The sequence below is a fragment of the Prionailurus bengalensis genome, chromosome C1 (assembly GCF_016509475.1).
Source record: "Prionailurus bengalensis isolate Pbe53 chromosome C1, Fcat_Pben_1.1_paternal_pri, whole genome shotgun sequence".
Taxonomy (NCBI): domain Eukaryota; kingdom Metazoa; phylum Chordata; class Mammalia; order Carnivora; family Felidae; genus Prionailurus; species Prionailurus bengalensis.
Window position 1 is genome coordinate 161293126 of NC_057345.1, and position 21692 is coordinate 161314817.

The 21692-nt window shown below is 38.6% G+C and overlaps 2 protein-coding genes across 3 annotated transcripts in view; one reads left to right on the forward strand and one right to left on the reverse strand.

Moving 5' to 3' along the window:
• SLC25A12 (solute carrier family 25 member 12) overlaps nt 1-21692 on the reverse strand; it is a 208940-nt gene that overhangs the window by 107968 nt on the left and 79280 nt on the right. The window contains exon 1 of one of the 2 annotated variants that reach the window (XM_043577042.1): nt 15673-15760. The exons of the other annotated variant lie outside the window; for it this stretch is intronic. The gene's annotated coding sequence lies outside the window, so the exon portion shown is untranslated. Of the gene's footprint in view, nt 1-15672; nt 15761-21692 lie in introns of those variants that run through there. 2 annotated transcript variants of the gene reach the window in all.
• The window catches only part of HAT1 (histone acetyltransferase 1), a 60232-nt gene continuing 59260 nt past the window's right edge, over nt 20721-21692 (forward strand). Inside the window, exon 1 of the mRNA XM_043577045.1 lies at nt 20721-20850. Within this exon, the coding sequence (XP_043432980.1) occupies nt 20736-20850 (115 nt within the window). The 5' untranslated portion in view covers nt 20721-20735. The remainder of the gene's footprint in view (nt 20851-21692) is intronic.

The window sequence follows — 21692 nt, forward strand, 5'->3', positions numbered from 1 at the left end:
GAAAGATGAAGGGCTGAGTGTCCAAGTTTGAGAAAATTATGTTCTAGATGGTAGGCTGACCTCAAAATCAATCAATCAGAAATTATTAGTTCAACCCAAACCACTCATAGACACTAGATAAATGAGACACTTTAGGATTCCTCCATACTATACAAATATACTCTCTGTATGCACATTTTCTCTAGTTTAAATAAATTTTTTTTTTTTGGTGGAGAGGGCAGAGTGGGATACCAAAAATCAGATGAAATAGTTGTACTTCTGGAGTTACATCTTCCTAAACTGTTCTTCCTCACAATCTGACTCTGAGTCCTATAAATTATGCAATGAGGATGAGTAGTCTTATTTTTGGACCACAGTCTTCTTTATTCCCTTGTGGAGACAATAACAGACAGTTTTCTTTTCAATGGATTTTGGAAGGAATTCACGGAATGACCTTCTGTAGAGGTTTAAGTCTGTGAGGGCCCTATCACTATATTAGTCATGTGAAAGCTAATATTTAGTGGAAACCCTTATGATCAGATGGAGGATTGAACTAGATGAACTTTAATGGTTTGTTTTTTTTAACACTCTAATGTCATGATTAAGAGTGAGCCAAATTTTAGCTAATAAAAACTTATTGAGTGCCTTGTGTTTACACTAAATTCACTGTTGCAACTATAGGAAATAAGAAAAATAAATAGCATGATCCCCATTTGACCATGGCAACTGCTATTATTCATTTTTTTGATGAAGAAAGCTGATGATACCAAAACCTTCTGCATGTGGCAAAGGCCAAGGCAGCTATAGGTAATAATGGGGTATTGCCACATATTCCCACTCCAATCAGAAGTATGTAATTGGGACAATGAACATCTTGCCCGGTTCGTGAGCCACTTACCTCTCTCTACCCTATCCCTGGAGATTTACCTGGATCTCGTTTTTGCCTCCCTTCTATTTAGAGGTCAATAAGGAAGGATGCTAGGGATCTGGTCCAAAGTAAAGAAAAAAATTTCACTTCAAAAATTGTGCCAGGTGGGGCACCTGGGTGGCTCAGGTCATGATCTCACGGCTGGCCACATCAGGCTCAGTGCTGATAGCTCAGAGCCTAGAGCCTCCTTTGGATTCTGTGTCCCCCTCTCTTTCTGCCCTTCCTCTGTTCATGCTCTGTCTCTCTGTCTCTTAGAAATAAGTAAACGTTAAAAAAAATTATAAAAATTGTGCCAGGAGAAAAGCAAAAGCTTCATAATATCCAAAGTAACTTAAAAAATAACAAAGTCAGACACACCTGGGTGGCTCAGTTAGTTAAGCATTCCACTCTTGATTTCAGCTCAGGTCATGATCACAGGGTCGTGAGTTTGAGCACTGCACCAGGCTCCATGATGAGCATGGAGCCTGCATGGGATTCTCTCTCTCCCTCTCCCTCTGCCACTTCCCTGCTCATGCTCTCTCTCTCTCTTAAAATAAATAAACATTTAAAGAAAAAATAAAAAAAAAAAACAACAAAGTTAGGGGACTCACACTACCTGACTTCAATTTACTGTAAAGCTAAGGAAATCAGTACAGTGTGGTACTGGCTGACATAAGGATTGATAAATAGATCAATAGAACAAATTAGAGAGCCCAGAAATGGATCCAAAATTATAAAGTCATCTGATTTCTTTTTCTTTCAATGTTCATTTATTTTTGAGAGAGAAAGAGAGAGAGAGCCTGCAATCAGGGGAGGGGCAGGGGCTGGGAGAGAGGGAGACACAGAATCCAAAGCAGGGTCCAGGCTCTGAGCTGTTAGCACAGAGCCCGACACAGGGCTTAAACTCATGAACCAGGAGATCATGACCTGAGCCGAAGTTAGACACTTAACCAACTGAGCCACCAAGGCGCCCCTAAACTCATCTGATTTCAAAGGTACTAAAACAATTCAATGGGGCAAAGAGTCTTTTCAACAAGTAACTCTAGAATAACCAGAAATTTATATGGGAAAATAAACTTCAACCTCTACTTCAAACATGCACCAAGACTGATTTGAGATAAATAATAGACCTAAATACAAAAGCTAAAATCATAAAGCTTTAAGCAGAAAACATAAAAGAATATCTTAGTGACTCAAAGGTAGGTAAAGGATGTTTATTCAGGACATTAAAAAGCAATAACCGGGGCGCCTGGGTGGCGCAGTCGGTTAAGCATCCGACTTCAGCCAGGTCACGATCTCGCGGTCCAGGAGTTCGAGCCCCGCGTCAGGCTCTGGGCTGATGGCTCAGAGCCTGGAGCCTGTTTCTGTATCTGTGTCTCCCTCTCTCTCTGCCCCTCCCCTGTTCATACTGTGTCTCTCTCTGTCCCAAAAATAAATAAATGTTGAAAAAAAAAATTTATAAAAAGCAATAACCATAAATTAAGAAATTATGTTGCACTAAAATTAAAATTTGTACTCATCAGGGGCACCTGGGTGGCTCAGCTGGTTAAGTGTCTGACTTCTGCTCAGGTCATGATCTTGCAGTTCATGGGTTCGAGCTCTGCATCGGGCTGCTGTCAGTGCAGAGCCTGTTTCAGATCCTCTGTCCCCCTCTCTCTGCCCCTCCTTCCCTCTCTCTCTCTTTCTCTCAAAAATAAATAAACATTTTTTTAAAAAATTGTACTTATCAGGGGTGCCGGGGTGGCTCAGTAGGTTAAGCATCTGACTTTGGCTCAGGTCATGATCTCGCAGTTTGTGGGTTCTAGCCCCATGTCGGGCTCTGTGCTGAGAGCTCAGAGTCTGGAGCCTGCTTTGGATTCTGTGTGTGTGTGTGTGTGTGTGTGTGTGTGTGTGTGTGTGTGTGTTTGTCTGCCTCTCCCCTACTCACACTCTGTCTCTCTCTCTCTCTCTCTCTCAAAAATAAACATTAAAAAACAATTTTTTTAAATTTGTACTCATCAAACCACAGCATTAAGAAAATGAATAGGCAAGCCACAGTCTCTGGGAGAAAAGTCAGCAAAATATATACACAACAAAGGACTGATATTCCAGTATATAAAGAATTCCTGAGGTGCCTGGGTGGCTCAGGTGGTTAAACATCCAGGTTATGATTTCGTGGTTCGTGAATTTGAGCACTGAGTCAGGCGCTGCTCTGGGCAGAGCCTGCTTGGGATTCTCTCTTTGTCTTTCTCTCTGCCCTTCCCCTACTCGTGTTCTCTCCCTCTCTCTCCTCTGTCTCTCTCTCAAAATAAATAAATAAACTTAAAAAAAAAAAAGAGCTCCTAAAACTCAATGATGAAGAAACAACTTAGTTTAAAAATGGGCAAAAGACAAAAGACTTGAACAAATACTTCGCAAAAGATAATGTACAAATGGCCAATAAGCACATGAAAAACTGCACATGATTAGCCATCAGGGAAATGCAAATTAAATCACAGTGAAAAGATAGCACTACACACCCACTAGAATGGCTAAAATTAAAAAGACTGAAAACAGATGCTGGCAAGGATGTGGAGCAACCAGAGCTCTCATGCACTGTAGTGGGAGTATAAAATGGTATAATCACTTTGGGAAAAGATCTAGCAGATTCTATAAAACTAAACACACACCTACACTATGACCCAGCAATTCTACCTTTTGGTATTTACCCAAGAGAAGTGAAAATATATGTAGATAAAAAGACTTGTACAAGACTGTTCATGGCTACTTTATTCATAAAATCCAAAATCTGGAAATAGTCCAGGTATCTATCAATAGGAGAATGGATAAACTATGGTATATCTACAGAATGTAATACTATTCAGGAATAAAAGAGCAAATTATTGATACACACAACATGGATGAGTCTTAAAAGTATCATGCTAAGTGAAAGAATTAGTGCAAAAAAGCATATGATGGGGATGACTGGGTGGCTCAATTGGTTAAGCATCTGACTCTTGATTTTGGCTCAGGTCATGATCTCACAGTTCGTGAGTTTGAGCCCTATGCCAGGCTCTGTGCTAACAGCATGGAGCCTGCTTAGGATTCTCCCTTTCCCACTCTCTCTCTCTGCCCCTTGCCCACTTATGTTCTCTCTCTCTCTCTTTCTCAAAATAAATAAACTTTTCAAAAAAAGATTTTTAAAAGGTGTACACTGTATGATTACATTTATGTGAAGTTCTAGAACAAATAAAACTAATCTATGGTGGAAAAGAAAACAGAACCATGTTTTCTGGAGGAGAGGAATTGAAGGCACTATCTGGATGATGGTAATAGTCTATGTCTTGCTAAGAGTTTAGATTACAGGTATATGTATTTTCCAAAACTTAGGGAATGTACACTTAAGGTTTCATTGTGTGTAAATTTCCTCAAAAGGAAAACTGTGAATACTGAATTGTAGCTAATGAAGTATTTAGGGGGAAAAGTACTAGTATCTTAAATTTACTTTGAAATGCATAAAAGAAATAAGATTGAAGACTGGATAGAGAGAGACAGATGAACAGATGGACAGATGGATGGATGAATGGATGGGGAAGGAAGGGGAGAGAGAGAGAGAGGGAGAGAGAGAGATGTAACACCTCACTGAGGGGCATATGGGAATTCATTGTAAAACTTTCAATTTTCCCATATATTTGAAATTTCTCATAATAAAACTTTCTGGGAAACTGTACTGGGTCTTTGTGTTACTAAAGATGGCTACTCAGGTACATAATTCTATCATTTGGCTAGAAATTGTAATGGGACTTGTTTTTTAAACATTGTTAGGCCTCTGTGCCTTGTTGGACAGTAGGGAATAGAAACTTCTTGACAAACTTCTTGTCAAGAAACTTCTTGACAAATAATGTATCTCTATCATGGACAGGGGAATCTGAAACCTACGTTGAATTGAGAGAAAAAAAAATGTTCTCCTTAATGTGGATTCAGACAGTAATTACATGGAAGTTGTGTTTGTGTGTATGTGTTTCTTTGGTCTAATGCTTACCCACGGGAAAACTGGAGGAAGTATATGGAAGTTTATTTGTATAATATACTGACAGAAATCTTGGAAATTACCAGCCTATACTGAAACTGTCCTGCTTAAGTGTACCTACAGTGTAAATGTAGACTGAGAAACCCAAGACTTTGGTAGGAAATACTCAGTAATGGGTCATTGTGTCCTTGGATTGCCCTGTTGGGAGAAGGATGAAATCCTAGAGAGTTTCCAAAAAGGGGAAAGAAGATTTGTAGCAGCAGACCTACAGAAAGGACTCACTGAGGAAGAAAGGGCCACAACCCTCAAGACAAGGAATCCAGGAACTGGGGTATGCACAGGAAAAACTTCTGAAGAATTACTATAAAGAAATGGTGTAATATTGACCAGTATCAAATTGTACTGATCAGACAAATAATCAGGAAGTTTAAGTTAGAAAGTCTGGAGAAACAGTATGAAACAGCTAGACTTTGGAGAGGAAGCCTTTCTGGAAAGAGACAGATCAAGGAGGAAAATTGGGCAGAATTGTGGAATGGTTGGCATTCTTTTAATCAGAAGAGGATGAAGCTGAGAACACAGAAGGAACTTGACCAAGAATTGTTGAAGGTCTCAAAGTTGTACTCTGCATATTCCTTTCCCAGTAGCCCTGACAATAGAATACCACTTTAAGGTACTGACAATATTATAAGGAAAAACTACATGAAAATGAAATAAACAGGAATTAAGAGTTGAGTCCATAAGAGGACCATAACCTCTCTGTACTGCGAAAGATGTCAGAAAGAGTAAAGAATATACTTACACATAAAAATAGTTAATGACAGCTTGTACTTCTGAAGAAGTTTGTGGGTAATACTGATAATAGGTAATACTGACCTGCTGCTTCTTCCCTGATTCTGGTCAAGTCGGCATTGGAAGAAATCAGAGTAACACATCTCTATATGGTCTTTCCTATATTATCCTATATTATCAACTATCACTACTTGGAAAGAAGCACAGAAACAGTCATTGTTTGCTCACCCTGTTCTTCTATCATCCCGGATGGATAGCTTACCTGGAAGGTTCAGGATAGAGATAGGTAATAAAATAGGTAGTCAGCAATTATATAATTTTAGCATCCCCAACCCTTCAACAAAGCCTTACATAAAACAAGTTTTGTGTTGATGGTAGGGAATAATATTAAGGCGCAGTAGTGGGAAGAGTACCTTCCTCATATCACCCCTTCACAGAGATCCATGTGGCAAAAGCAACAATATCATTTCATCAAATACAGTAGACTCGGAGTTCTAGGTGCAAAACAGAAGCCAAGTGAGTGCACTTCAAGTTACGACAAATGGTAGCAGGGGGCATGGATCACAGAGAAGCAAAGGCTTAGTAGCAGATGAGACAAATCTCCCTTTCCTTAAACATACTCGGGAACCTTAAAGGGGTGGTAGGGCATCTTGTCATACAGAATTCGATATGGCTATGAAGTTCTAATCCATCTCTTATTTTTTTAATTTTTTAAATATTTACTTATTTTTGAAAGAGAGAGAGAGAGAGACAGAATGTGAGTGGGGGAGGGGCAGAGAGAGAGGGAGACACAGAATCTGAAGCAGTCTCCAGGTTCTGAGCTGTCTGCAGAGCCCGATGTGGGGTTTGAACTCATGAACCACGAGATCATGACCTGAGCTGAAGTCAGATGCTTAACTGACTGAGCCACACAGGTGCCCCTCTAATCCATCTCTTAGATGCAGCATGTCTGCTACTATTGATACCTATGAGTAGGAAATATGAAGGGAATATAATTATCCCTCTCCATAAAGATCTTACAATGTATTGGGAAAACAAAACATAGGTAAAACCATTAAGTTATAATGCATATGCTTAGCTATGTAGTAAGTTTCTGCAATATAGGTTTAGAAAATGAAAAAATTGGTTCAAGCTGGATAATATACAGAAGGTTTCATAGAAACTGTAATTTACTACTTGTTCCTGACTTTACCATTTCTCTGTGTTCCTTGTGGAATATGTCTTATTCCCCTTATCCTCCCTTCTTCATCCACACCCTCAGTCCTAACACTTATCTCAATGCCTGACATTAGCTATCCAGGTACTAATTAAATGTTTGTTGATTATTCCTAGCTGATCTCTCCACCACAAGCCATTAGTCCTTTCATAGTTCCTATATTGCTTTAGTTACTCAGGCCAGAAAACTGGGTATCAGACTCTTCCTTACCCCTCACATCTGAATAGGTACCCAGTCCCTTGTTTTCCACCCCCTTCAGCGCTTTTTAAAATCTCTTATCATCATTATAATAGGCTTCATTAGGCCTCTTGATTGTTCTTCCAAGCCTCTAGTTCTCCACTTTCTGACTCCTATCACTATCCTCAAATCCATTCTCCACAGTGCTGTCAAGTATTCAATCTAAAACAGAAATTAAATTTTGTCACTTCCCCATCCTTCAGTAGCTTTCTACTGACTTCAGCACAAAATCCAAACTCCTCAGTATGGTGAAGAATGGAAGCTTCCCAAACTGTTCCCTTTTAGTTAAATCTTCTGTCTTACTGCTATCATACTTGTTCCTTTAGTCACAAGGATTTTAGGGCTATTTCCTTTGTGCTAATCCTTTGAGAATATTTTACTCCACATTTACTCCACACTGCATATTCTTTAAGGTACAGCTCAAGAATCTTCTTCAGAAAACAATCTTTCATCCTCTTTCCCTGACTAGGGTAGGCTTCCCTCTGTGTACAGTATTTATCACTGTGTTATAATCACTTCTTTGCTTATTGTCTTTTCCACTGGTGGCTTTCAAACTTCATTGACCCAGACATATATAGTAAAAAATACATATTTTTAATCCTAACCCCACCCAGTACACACTGAAATAAAAATTTCATGAAACAATATCTAACTTTACTATATGCAAATACTCTGGTATTTATTATTCTGTGTTAGTCTCCTTCCTTTTTTTCCTAATTCTGGTTTCAACATACTGAATTGGTTTCATGGCCCAATTTAAAAATACTGCAACAGACTGTCAACTCACATAGATTCGTGAACATGATAGATGCTCATTATAAGTAATTAAGAAAAAGAGAAAACAAAAATCTCTGTATCTCTAGCAATTAGCACAGAGGTCGGCATATAGCATTAGTCTATAAAAATGTTTAATAAAAGAATGAATACACATTTCTGGGGCAGACCATCTTCATAAATCATCTTTTGCCCCCATCATTTCCCTTTTTTTTTAATTAAAAAAAATTAATGTTTATTTATTATTCAGAGACAGAGAGAGACAGAGCATGACCAGGGGAGGAGCTGAGAGACAGGGAGACACAGAATGTGAAGCAGGCTCCAGGTTCCGAGCTGTCAGCAGAGAGCCCGACATGGGGCTCAAACTCACAAACTGTGAGATCATGACCTGAGATGAAGTCGGACGCTCAACCAACTGAGCCATCCAGGTGCCCCAATCACTTCCCTTTTTTAAGAATAAGAGTTTCTTACAAGACATTAAATTAAAATATAGACCTGTAAGCACAGATACAGAGACAGGAAAAACTGGAAAAGGGATTTAAAAACTGTTGAGTTTGGAGGCACCTGGGTGGCTCAGTTGGTTAAGTGTCCAACTTTTCATTTTGACTCAGGTTATGATCTCACGGTTCATGAGACTGAGCTCCATATCCGGCTCTGTGCTGACAGCATGGAGCCTGCTTGGCATTCTCTCCCTCCATTTCTCTCTGGCCCTGTCCCGCTTTAAAAAAAAAAAAGAAAAAGAAAAAAAGTTTATTTATTTTTGAGAGAGAGAGAGAGAGAGAGAGCAAGCATAAGTAGGGGAAGACAGAGACAGAGGGAGACACAGAATCCAAACAAGGCTCTAGGCTCTGAACTGTCAGCACAGAGCCCGATGTAGGGCTTGAACCCACGAACCCATGAACTGTGGGATCAAGACCTGAGTGGAAGTTGGACACTCAACCGACTGAGCCACCCAGGTGCCCCGCCCCTGTCCCACTTACTCTCTCCCTCACTCTCAAAATAAATAAATAAACAAAAAAAAGTTTTCAATTGTTGAGTTTAAAGGGTATAATGAGAGAGGCATGATTGCTGAAGGCCAACTGTTAGATATTTCAAAAAAAGGCCCAATATGGTGAAGTTACTGAGGTCCAGGATATCTGGTCATCAGTTCCAGAGGTCAGAAATCATCTTGTAAATGACCCAAAGATCACTTAATCTAACCAAATTCACAAGATACGGATGCATAGAGGTGCCTGGGTGGCTCAGTCAATTAAGTGTCTGACTTAGGCTCAGGTCATGATCTCACGATCCGTGAGTTCGAGCCCCACATCTGGGTGTCAGGCTCTCTGCTGGCATCTCAGAGCCTGGAACCTGCTTCATATTTTGTGTCTCCTTCTCTCCCTCTGCCCCTTTCCTGGTCATGCTCTGTCTCTGTCTTTGTCAAAAATACATGAACATAAAAAAAGATACTGATGCATAGCTCATTTTAACTAATATTTATTACTGAGTACTTACTTCGTATCAGACAATATCCTAAGCTCAAAATATGAATCTATCCTCAAAACAACCCTGTGAAGTAGGCTTATCTCATATTATTATCTCTGTTTCAAAGATGAGGAAACTGAGACTGAGACGTGTAGTTACTTCTCCAAAGTTAAACAGGTAATAAGTGTAATAAAAAGGTTAGTAAAAAGATTGTGATAAAAATCTTGCAAAAAATCTCTCAAAAAGCAGAGCAATACACAAAGAAAAGGAGGAAAGATATTTAAATATGGAGAATTGGGGCGCCTGGGTGGCGCAGTCGGTTAAGCGTCCAACTTCAGCCAGGTCACGATCTCGCGGTCCGTGAGCTCGAGCCCCGCGTCGGGCTCTGGGCTGATGGCTCAGAGCCTGGAGCCTGTTTCCGATTCTGTGTCTCCCTCTCTCTCTGCCCCTCCCCTGTTCATGCTCTGTCTCTCTCTGTCCCAAAAATAAATAAATGTTAAATATGGAGAACTAATCCAAGGAGCCCAATAATTGATTATCAAGTGTTCCACAAAAAATTGAGTTTTAAAAGGATAGGAGAAAAATCAGATAAACAAATAAGAGAATTTTCCATATCCAAAAGATGGAGTTTTGAGTCTCAAACTGTCCTCTGTGTATCCAGGATGAATGAAAAAGTTTCAATACCAAGGCACATTTTGAAATATCAGAACATTAGAGGCAAAAAGGGTAGCCAGAAATACAGCTCCATGAGCCAAGAGGAAGAGGTGAAAATGGCCCCTGTCACTATCACACCAAATAATCCACAGGAGAAATTTCTGCCTCCCTTCCCCACAGCTTTGGGCTCATGGATTTTGAGGTCCTGTATCCAAGGGAGGAATGTTTCCATCAGGAAATACCACCAAGGTTCAGATGAATTAGAAATTAATACTGCCCCCTGGCCATTTGGGGCTTCTCAAACTGCAGAATTAAAGGCAGGAAGGGGTCATCATAGCCATGTGGTGATTAATTCCAATCATCAAAGGGAAACTAAATGATGAGACAAGGATGATTTTGTCCAAAACCCAGCTGAGGCAACTCTATAGCCAACCCAACAAAGATATGTCTATACTGGACTCAGATCATTTGGGAATTAAGGGTTAGGCACTGCACTAGATATAGAATTAGATCCAGTTAAGGTGCTCATAGGGATAAGGGAGCATGTAATGAAGGACTGAAAAAGAAGTTATTAGTAGTTTAGGCCTCATGGGCACCTACAGAAGGAGGGTTCAATAGCAGCTACACTATATTATTCTTACTCCCCGTTCTACCCCACATTATATGAAGAGCATTGGCATTGGCTAGCATTTTAAACCCCATCATCCTGTGATTATATGATGACTGATAGGTCTATGTGTGCCCATTGTGTTGGGGACAATGATTGTCATACAAGGGATGATACATGAATTTCTTACAGTACAAATTACACAGGAAGATATTGGGGCTTGATTGCTTTTGCAGTATTCCATCTAAAGGAGAGACCTACTAACAAAGGAGACAAAAGCAGTGAGGAGTCAGAGTTTTCTTTTCAGGGAATTGGTATAAAACAGAGGCCCCTTGGGGCGCCTGGGTGGCTCAGTGGGCTAAGCGTCCGACTTTGGCTCAGGTCATGATCTCGCGGTCCATGGGTTTGAGCCCCGCGTCGGGCTCTGTGCTGACAGCTCAGAGCCTGGAGTCTGTTTCAGATTCTGTGTCTCCCTCTTTCTCTGACCCTCCCCTGTTCATGCTCTCTCTCTGTCTCAAAAATAAATAAATGTTAAAAAAAAATAAAAATAAAAATAAAAAATAAATAAATAAATAAAACAGAAGCCACTTTCAGAAGCCCACTGAATAAATTAAGAATGCATGCTATATGAGAGACAGGGCACTGATGGCAGTCATTGTCAACTAAAGAAGCAGGGATGACCGAAACAGAGTAGTTAAGTAGCAAGATTCATTTCTCCTCTCTTCCTACTTCTAGCCAACACCAGAAGAGTTCGCGTTGAGAAGGAAAGAGGAAAAAATATACTAGAACCAACCAGGCATCCCCCAACCTAATTTTAAGGGGTTTAAAGAAGGAGAATGACTGAAAAATTGACTATACTCCTTTCCTCATTTCAAGTCCCCATGGCTATAAGTCTAGATAGCAATGGAGGAGGTTTCAAAACATCGAAGTTTTGGGGCACCTGAGTGGCTCAGTTGAGTGTCCAACTTCGGCTCAGGTCATGATCTCACAGTTCACAAGTTTGAGTCCCATGTTGGGTTCTGTGCTGACAGCTCAGAGTCTGGAGCCTGTTTCAGATTCTGTGTCTCCATTTCTCTCTGCCCGACCCCCCCCCCCCCCCCCGCACTCTGTCTCTTTCTCAAAAATAAATAAACATTTAACAAATAATTAAAAAAATAAAACACCAAAGTTTTAACTAGGATAGGCTAGACTTTGAATAACTCAAACATTTTGTAAATGTTTATTTATTATTTATTTTGAGAGAGAGAGGGAGAGAACGAGCAGGGGAGGGGCTGAGAAAGGGAGAGAAAGAATCTCTGGCAGGTTCCACACTGCCAGCAGAGCCCAACACCAGTGGAGCCTGACTCACGGACTGAATCGTTGAGTTCATGACCTAAGCCAAACGACAGTCAGATGCTTAACCAACTGAGCCACCCAGGTGCCCCTAGACTTTGAGTAACTTAAAAGAGCAGAAAATGTACTCTAGGAAAACATAATACAGTAGAGCGATGACTAGAGAAAAATAAAGTATTTTAGTACATACCCCAAACAACTTCAGATTCCTTAGTAACTCGGTCACATAAAAGAAATAGTAGTATGTAGTTTATGATATAATGTTAAGTGGATGAATCAGAACTTAAAATTGTATGTATGTGGCAACTACAATTGTATAAGTAATCTGAATATATTAAACAATGCCTGGAGCAGATAATTGAGTTTTCCCTAAATCACAATTTTTCATAGGGTCAGCAATGATCATATATCTAACCAAACCTACTATTACATTTTTTTTTGCCACCTATTTGTTTTAAGAAGTAAAATAAGTTTATTTTGTAAGATTGCTTTTCATAAATCCATGTTGGATGATAGATACTTGGCCACCCTCTGTGGACTTGTAAATTATGATTTTCTGGTTTTTGTTTTTTGGTTTTTTGGTTGTTATTGTTTTTCAAAGATTAACACCATAGTATTTCAAAGAAGAAGACTAAACAAAGTGTGGTCTCTCAGTTCTTCCCTTTTCCATTAAAATTTGAGTATTATGCTTGAGTTTTTCCATTATCTGCAATCATTCTAGTTTGCAGGGAGTCCATACATATAATTGTTAATAGCACAGATATTTCAGAGAACATGTCTTTGAGTCCTCTAGTGAAGATTCCTTTAGGCCCACCTGATGTGAAATCATCCACCCTAACCTATTCTATCTCTGACTCCAATTTCTACAGCATCATTGGTAATATTTGTATGAGGACTCTAATTTATGAAGTCTTCCTCTCACATTGGAATATTTTAGGACACTGGAGCAGGGTGAGAATATCCTGGAATTATTTACAGCATATTGATCTATACTAGGAATGCCCTTACCCCTTTTTAACCCAATCCTGGTAAGAGATAAAAAGTTTATGGCTATCTTTTTAAAATATCAACCCCATATGATCCCAATGGAAAATATATATGAACTAGATAGCATAAAAGTAAAGTAAGGCTCACCAAAGAATCACCTTTCAAATTACAACTTACGTTCTTATCTGTTATAATTATGATTTAGATAAGTACTCAGCTACCTTTAATAAATGGATAAGGTGTTATAATATACTAAATACATAACTATGCAAGTTTCATTTGTGCTTAGATATGGGCTCATATACCAAAAAATCTCCTAATAGTATATAAGATGTCATTTGGCATTTAAACACATTGTCTAATTTCTTTTGCTTAACACAAAGCAAAGCAAAACCTAAGATAATTAAATTATATTGATGCTTCGAAAGAATTGGACATTTGTCATCTCCCTGCTGCAGTCCTTCTGTGCATTTTGATGAAAAGAACAATATAAAGTTCAAAATCTGAGAATAAAAGAACTTGAAAGTCTACTTGAAAAGGAAAAATAGCAAAAATCTTTACTAAATGAAAGAAACATACAATTTAGCTCAGCAAGGCTTCTACATATCCAAGGACAACGTAGATGTGCAGCCACAATTTTTTGAAAAGAAAATGTCTTCCCGGCCTGTCTTGTGATTCTTGCATAATAAAACTTACATAAAACAAAATGTTGTAATTACTTGTTAATATTTTAAAACATTTTAGGACCCCCTTGCAATTGTTCTTACAACTTTTTTTTAAATAGAATTTTTCATTTCTCCAAGTATTTGTCCTTAAATAAGGATATTACATATAATTTTTTAAAGTCAATATTTGGATTTTTAGATAAGAATTCATAAAATGAAAATGCAATAAATTATAATAAATAGATAATTCCAGTATTACAATAAATAGATAATTCTATTTACATAGGAATTGTCCTTAAAGGCCAGGCAGAGAGGGGAGGGAGATAAACCTGAGCATGGGCCTAAAGAAGAGGGGATATGAGCAAGCTTAAACATTAATGTATTCAATACAAGACTTTCTCTGAATAAAAATCTTTCATAAATGGTAAAAGAATTTGTTCTCACTTCAAGTAAGAACTCAGAGATGAAGATAATATTCTTCCAGCCCTGGAGGAGTTATCAATAAGAGGTAAATAAGCTTAAGAGAGGAGAAGGTGATGATTCATAATTATCCCCTAGGAGGACAGATCAGAAAGTGAGGCAATCTTTCTGTGATAAGTAGGCCTACCTTGGTGAGTGAACACAGCAGGCCCCAGATATAGCAGGCCTCAATGGAGCCAACTGGAGAGAAGTGAGAGAAGAGTATAAAAGCCTCACTTGGGGTGAAATGTGGGGCTGCTGCGGGGAACAGCATGCGCTCACTCCTGTTTGTTGTGGGAAACCCAGGGAGGAAAAGGAGGAAGGATGTTATATCCACTGGTCCACTTACCCAATACCTCTCTTTGACTCTGTAAGTGTATTCCTAATAGGACCTGGGTTTGGGGAGATGGCAGCCTACATCTAGTGTCTGAATGTCTGGGTGCTCAACTGATTGAAGGATAGAGATGGAAGTATAGAGGAGCAGGGTAAGCTGCTCATGAGGAATAGCTAGGCCTTCTTAGAGCTCTGTGAGAAAGCTCAAATCTGGGTTAAAATTCTCTGGGGAAAACCAGGGCTACTGATGATCTGGGCTTGTCTACAAGAATACATGTGCCCCAGAGAATCTTGTCTTTGGAGCCACTGTACCAGGGATAAACGTACTCTGGCAAAAGATCATCTCCTGGCAATTGTGTCGATTACCCGCCTTAGGCCAGAGCTACTCCCTGGTGACATCCAAAGAACAATTTAATAAGGAAAGGCCTGTAGTATACACATGTTGGCAGGATGAGTTGAACATGAATAAGGTGGTTTGTAGTCTTTGATTCTAATCACATGCTGAAGGATGTTTTAAAGCAAAGAAACTTAGCAGTTTCCAATCTCAAGAACCATGAATTGCTGGAACAAAAGCGGAAGCATAGTTGTTTTGTGGAGAAATGATGTTCTTGATAGTATTACACAAAATCATTTAAAATAAACACTTAACGGGTATCAATCATGAGCCAGACACGGTGACTTTCTTTCCAAAGTAAAGTATTTCATGAAAGAAATTAACCCTTTCAACAGCAAGAATGGGAAGAAGAAAACCCGAAAAACATAGGATCAAACTGAGAGCTGGGCCACAGTATCACCTCTATCAGTAACTCACTGAGAAACCTTAAAGAAGAGTGTGGGATGAAGTCAGGGATTTTCAGGGGTGCACAGGTGGCTTACCTAGGTGGAATATATTAAAAATTAGTATTCATATTCTTTTTTGTCTAAAAAACAATAAGTTAACAATAGTAATATTTAATATAGGAATGAAGAGTGACAAAAATATATTAGATATACATTTATATGGAGATACATACACAAATTTTTATGCATATATATACCAAATTAAAAAGATGGCAATGACTAGATTATCTGATTTCTAAAATCACTTTGCTCTAAAGTTCTGATTCTACATTATTCAAAGTACTTTAGTTTCTCTTAAACCATATCTAAAAATCACACCATATCTATAATAACATAAACTTCCCCATATACAATATACAAAATTAAATCTTACAAAGATATGAAAAAGTAAACATTTTATTATTTAAATGCATCCTAGCCCTACCAACACACCCTTCTTACCTGATGAAGCAGGTTCTCTCTGTATTATATGATGCCAGTTGGCATGACCCTTTCGTCCTCTTAGCTCATTCAAGAGACTGGCAAAGGGATTCTCTGAGAGCCCTGTGTTGATGAGATTAATGACAAACTTAAAGTCTGGATTCTCTCTAGGAAAATTTTCAGAATTCTTTTAATTTTACTAATTTGCACAGCCACTAGTTTGTTTTGTTTGTTGATAACTGTATATATATATATATATATATATATATATATATATATATATATTTTAGTTTATATTTATATTTTATTTTATAATTCTTTTAATTAACAAGTTAAAAATATTAAGAATCAATAATATATATTGTTGATAACAATATATATATTTTAGTTTATAATTATGTTTTATTTTATAATTCTTTTAATGGATAGATTTATGAACTAAACATTTAATTCACAGTATTATATAACTGGTATAAAAGCTACTCACTTTGTGTGCCCAGATGATAGCAAGTTAAGAGTCTTACTGTGCATAGTAATATGGATAAATAGATCAAAAGGTGAAAACCAGTCCATTAAAATGTCAGCTTTGGGGCTCCTGAGTGGCTCAGTGGGTTAAGCATACAACTCATGATTTCGGCTTGGGTCATGATCTCGGGTTTGTGGGATTGAGCCCCGTGTAGGGCTCTGTGCTGGCAGCGTGGACCCTGCTTGGGATTCTCTTTCTCCCTCTTTCACTGCCCCCTCTACCCTGTGCACGTGCTCTATCTCTCCCTCTTGCTCTCTCAAACCAAATAAACATTAAAAAAAATGACAGCTTTCACAATTAAGTAAACATACTTAACACTACTAAAATGCATGTTTAAAAATCATTAAAATGTTCAATTTTATGTGTTTTATACCAGTCAAAAAAAAAAAAAGACAAGGACTGAAATAATATATCATTTTAAAATGAATATTCTAGTCATAAGTTTTCATTTTATTTGTTTAATATCTAAGTAGCTTTGATAGTGTTTCCTTCAACTTCCCCCTACCCTGAAGCTTTCCACATTAAGAAACAACCCAAAACAAGATCAAAAAAATTTTAAGACAGGGGAATAATGGTCATTTTTTTGTTAGCTAAAATTGAAAAAAAATGTATGAAACAGCATTTTAACTATGGAATGTGAAATATCTTAGGCCTTATTGTATTACCCTAAGTAGACATACATAATTAATGCCATTTTTAGAAATTATAGTTTCAAAAAATGAAGCATGCGTTGCTGGTTGGTCATTTCATAAATAAGTATAATAAATTATAGTGCTCTTTCCTCATTCTGATCAATATTTGCTTGTAAATAATGACAGAATGCAAAAGTAGAAATAGTGACTTCCAACTGTTCCTTGTTTCAGTTAAGCTTCTTCTCTTTGATTCTGTGTATCACAATTCATAGAATGTAAAGAAGAGGGTAAGAAAGAGTTAGCACATATGTCTAAAAACCTCCAAAAAGGTTAGTAAGTTTCTAATTATGAAAGAAACTAATATAACCTCATTAAAAGAAGCAAACACTGGGCGCCTGGGTGGCGCAGCCGGTTAAGCGTCCGACTTCAGCCAGGTCACGATCCCGCGGTCCGTGAGTTTGAGCCCCGCATCGGGCTCTGGGCTGATGGCTCAGAGCCTGGAACCTGTTTCCGATTCTGTGTCTCCCTCTCTCTCTGCCCCTCCCCCGTTCATGCTCTGTCTCTCTCTGTCCCAAAAATAAATAAAAAACGTTGAAAAAAAAATTAAAAAAAAAAAAAAGCAAACAGTATTTTTTAAAAATTCCTCATTAATTCTCTTCAAACTTTCCCTTCTACAGGCAGTCACAGTTAACCTTGTTAGGTATGTTTATATCAAAATACACTTCTTTATATAAATAACATAACATTATAATGTTATGTAACTTAGTTTTTAGCCTATTATATACTAGATATTCTCCCATGTCAGTACCTATTAACCAGCCCCTTTTGATGAATGTTTAGGCTATTTCCAATTTCTCAATAAAATTAATGCTGTATTGAACATCTTTGTTCATACATCTTTGCATTCTTATGCAAACAATTTTGTAGACAAATGTTTGTAAGTGGAACTTCTACCTCAAAATATATACAAATTAAAAAAAATGTACAAATTAAAATTTTTGTTAAATTTGTTAAAATTGCAAAATTGCTTCTTAAAAAGTACTAGTTCATACATCTATGGCTAGTGTATGAGAGTTACAAAATGGAGTGTGCAAATTGTTGGTAATGTACGCCTTTAAGTTACTATTCTAATAGTAGTTTTCGATATGAGCTTATCTATTTTTATTTTAACTCATAAGAAAGTCAAGTAGGCGGGTAGGGCATTCTAAATAATTGTTCTGGGAATTGAAACTCATTGCCCCCCTCACCTCCCATTAAGCACTATGAACCAAACAAATGAGTTGACTAGCTGTTGTTACTACCTGTAGAGAAGTATACATTTTGAAATAAAGACATATTAAATATCTGCATTTTCTCTTAGATTTCATATTTCTTATACCCACTTTCTGATGTCCATCACTTTAATACCATGTTTTTTAAAAAAAAAATCTCTTCTGGAGGTTTCTTTCTTTCTTTCTTTCTTTCTTTTTTTTTTTTAATTATTTTTTTAATGTTTATTTATCCTTCACACAGAGACAGAACGTGAACAGGGGAGGGACAGAGAGAGGGAGACACAGAATCTGAAACAGGCTCCAGGCTCTTAGCTGTCAGCACAGAGCCCGACGGGGCTCCAACCCACAAACTGTGAGATCATGACCTGAGATGAAGTTGGACACTTAACCGACTGAGCCACCCAGGCACCCCTCTTCTGGAGGTTTCAAGACAGGATGCCAAAATTTACTAGTCCATATGCACTTGAATCTGTATCAAACATACAGTTGCTAGTTCATTCCTAATAGTGCAATATGGCCTTTTTCTTTGGAGAAAAATGCCTTTTCCGAACCTCCTATTCTAGAATAAATATTAACATACCAATATCATCTCATGTTAACATATAATTTTAGAGTTTACAAACCTCTTTCATAAATATTGTTCCATTTCATTTTCACCACCAAGGTGTGGTAACTGGGAAGGTATTATTTCCACTTAATAAATGAAACAGGTCTCACAATCATGAAGCAGTAGAACTGAGACTAGTAGAGCACTGAACTGTCCACACCCCTCTGTTGACTCTTGTATATGTATAAGGACAGCATATTCCTTTTGCAGAGATTTTACTCCATGGTGGTAACATTCATCCAATAAATTCCCTTTATAACAAGGTAAAAGATAAATTTTAAAAAGAGGGGGAAAAACCCTGCAAAAGAAGAAAATAACTTTCTCCTTTTTGGTAATGTTACTACTACCTTTCTGAAGGAAGTCATTCTTTTTACTTTTAGGCAAACTGTACCTAAACATGTGTTCTGTGGCAGTGTAATAAATATGTCTGAACAATTCTAAGACAAGGACAATTTAAAAATGTAACCTCAATTTTGCAAGTAGATCATACTAAATGCTAGTCAAACAATATATGTTTCATTGTATTTCTAATTCACATTCATCTTATTTCTTATTCATATTTATCATATATAGGTTTCACTGTATTTTTTCTCTACAACCATAAAGTCACAGAACTAATCCATTTCAGATTTTATTTTCTTATTATAAGGATAATTGCTGGTCAGCTATTGGCTGATCTACAAATAAGGTGGTTTTGTAAAGGAATGAGCCTTGTCATTGTGAAAAAATGATTATTAAAAAAAGATTGTTTTCTTTTTTTGATCCATAATGTCATTAATGGCAGATTTCAGTTTCCTTTTTTTTTTTTTATGAAATTTATTGACAAATTGGTTTCCATCAGTTTCCTTCTTAACATCATGATCATAATTTCTTGTGTTTCATTTAGATGTAAAGAAGGATCCAAGCATTCTTGGTACCTTTTCTGATCTTTATCTTCAAGAAGGCCATCTCCATGCAGTTGAACAAATACTGGGCTGAGTATCTGGAGAACCTGACTCTAAGGTAGGCTGTATACTGAGTGTGAACTTGGGGCAATTTCTCTTTTCTGGGCTTTAATGTCTTTATCACTAAAATGAGAGGACGTATTAGTTCTAGACTATCATCCCAAGGGTCCATTTTAGCTTTCGCAGTATCATTGTAAAACCTATTAAACAACATTTGTTCAGACAAGACATTCTAGTGTTTTAGACAACATTGTGGGACTATTTGTGGATACCTAAATAATGATTTATCTTCTGGGACGAAAGGTTTCAGCAATTATGAAATACTAGCAAGTACTATGGCCCAAATCAGGAAGCATCCTGTGCGGTGGTTCCGGCCACTAGAGTTTGAGGTATTATTAGGTAACAATTTCAGCGGCAGAGTACCTCAACGTTACAATATATACTGTTTAAACCCATGGGAAAAGAAAAACGAAGTTAAACAAGAATTTAGGGCAAAAATAGAAACAAATAGGGGCACCTGGGTGGCTCAGTCAGTTAGGCCTCCAACTTTGGCTAGGGTCATGATTTCACAGCTTGTGGGTTCTGACCCCAATGGGATCTGTGCTGACACCTCAGAGCCTGGAGCCTGCTTCAGATTCTCTCTCTCTCTGTCCCTCCCCAACTCGCGCTCTGTCTCTCAAACATAAACATTAGAAAAAAATTTTTTTTCAAATAGAAGCAAATAACTGTAAATTTCTCCCGCGAATGCAACTCAAACCCTACATTTTACCTACATAAATCTAGGCCTTAGGTGTTGGCGCAGGCCAAAGGGGAAGTTTCTCTACCCATCTCTGAAACATCGCTGGGGGGAACAGAAAACAGCTCTATGGTATTCATATCATTCAAATCCAACCTAAAAGAAACTGTCCTCGCGCCAGCCAGCGAGCATCTTAACACGTTAGGTCCCTTATGCGGCCTCCACCTCCGGCTCAGGCCTGCAAAGCCGCTGACCGCGCTTGCGGTGGCTAGGCAACGGTCCGAGCATTCCCCGCGGTGTCAGCCCCTCCTCTTGGGGTGCATCCACCTCCCTGAGCCTCGAATCGCCTTCTCTCATTGGCTAGCGACATGCCAGAGGTGGGTGGGGGAAATGCGTCAGACAACGAGCTCACTTCCGGCCAGGGAGCGCGCGGGTTGATTCGTCCTTCCTCAGCCGCGGGTGCTCGCAGCTCGGAAATGGCGGGTAAGTTCCCGGGAAAAGTTTACCAAGGGGAGGGGGCGGGCAGGTTTGGGAAAGAACGCCGAGACCGTGGTGACAGTGCCCGCCTGGAACTTTCGGGCACCAGCCTGGGTTCCAGAAGGCTTCCTTCAGCCTGGAAGCACGGAACTCTCACCCCAGCTCCTTGTCGGCCGAGGTTCGTGCCCCCACCCCCAACTACTCGGGGTTCTGCGGCTTCTGCGAAGAACTCGGCCCCGGCGGAGGGCTGAGGAAGCCGGGGGAAGGCGTCGCGATTTGGGGTTGTAAGGTGCTAGATGTCTCCTGTTAGGTGTGCCTGTTAATCTCCTCGTTGCTTCTTCCCCACTGCTGCCTCAGCGACAGTAGTCTGGTTCTGTTCCCGCCAGCTGATTTTAATGCTCGGATCTTCCTCTTCCAGGTCTCCCTCCACCTTCCTTCCACTACAGTCAACTTCTGAGCTAGCGCAGTTCTGCCTTGCCCTGCGTTAGGGCTCTCACTTGAATCTTGACTTCGTAATCGTTTTTCTTAATCTCTCGCGTTTAATATTCCTAGGCTCGATTTAGATTTCCTTTGAGAAAGTTTCTCGCATTCTTCCTTCATCTAAACTTCTCTTAGTATTCTTTCTACACTATAATTCTCGTGTTCGTTCTATTCTGCTTTCTTTATTGAGTCTCTTTAGTTTACAACATTTAATGACTAATTGCTATGTTTTACATGTATTAAGCCTATTTTGGTGTGGTTTTCCAATTACATATTTTTTTGAAGTGAAGGGACAGTTTCTACTTTTATCTTTTCCCGCTGTCTTCATAGTTGTCTTACTACACTTTTATGGATGTGCTGGATAGACA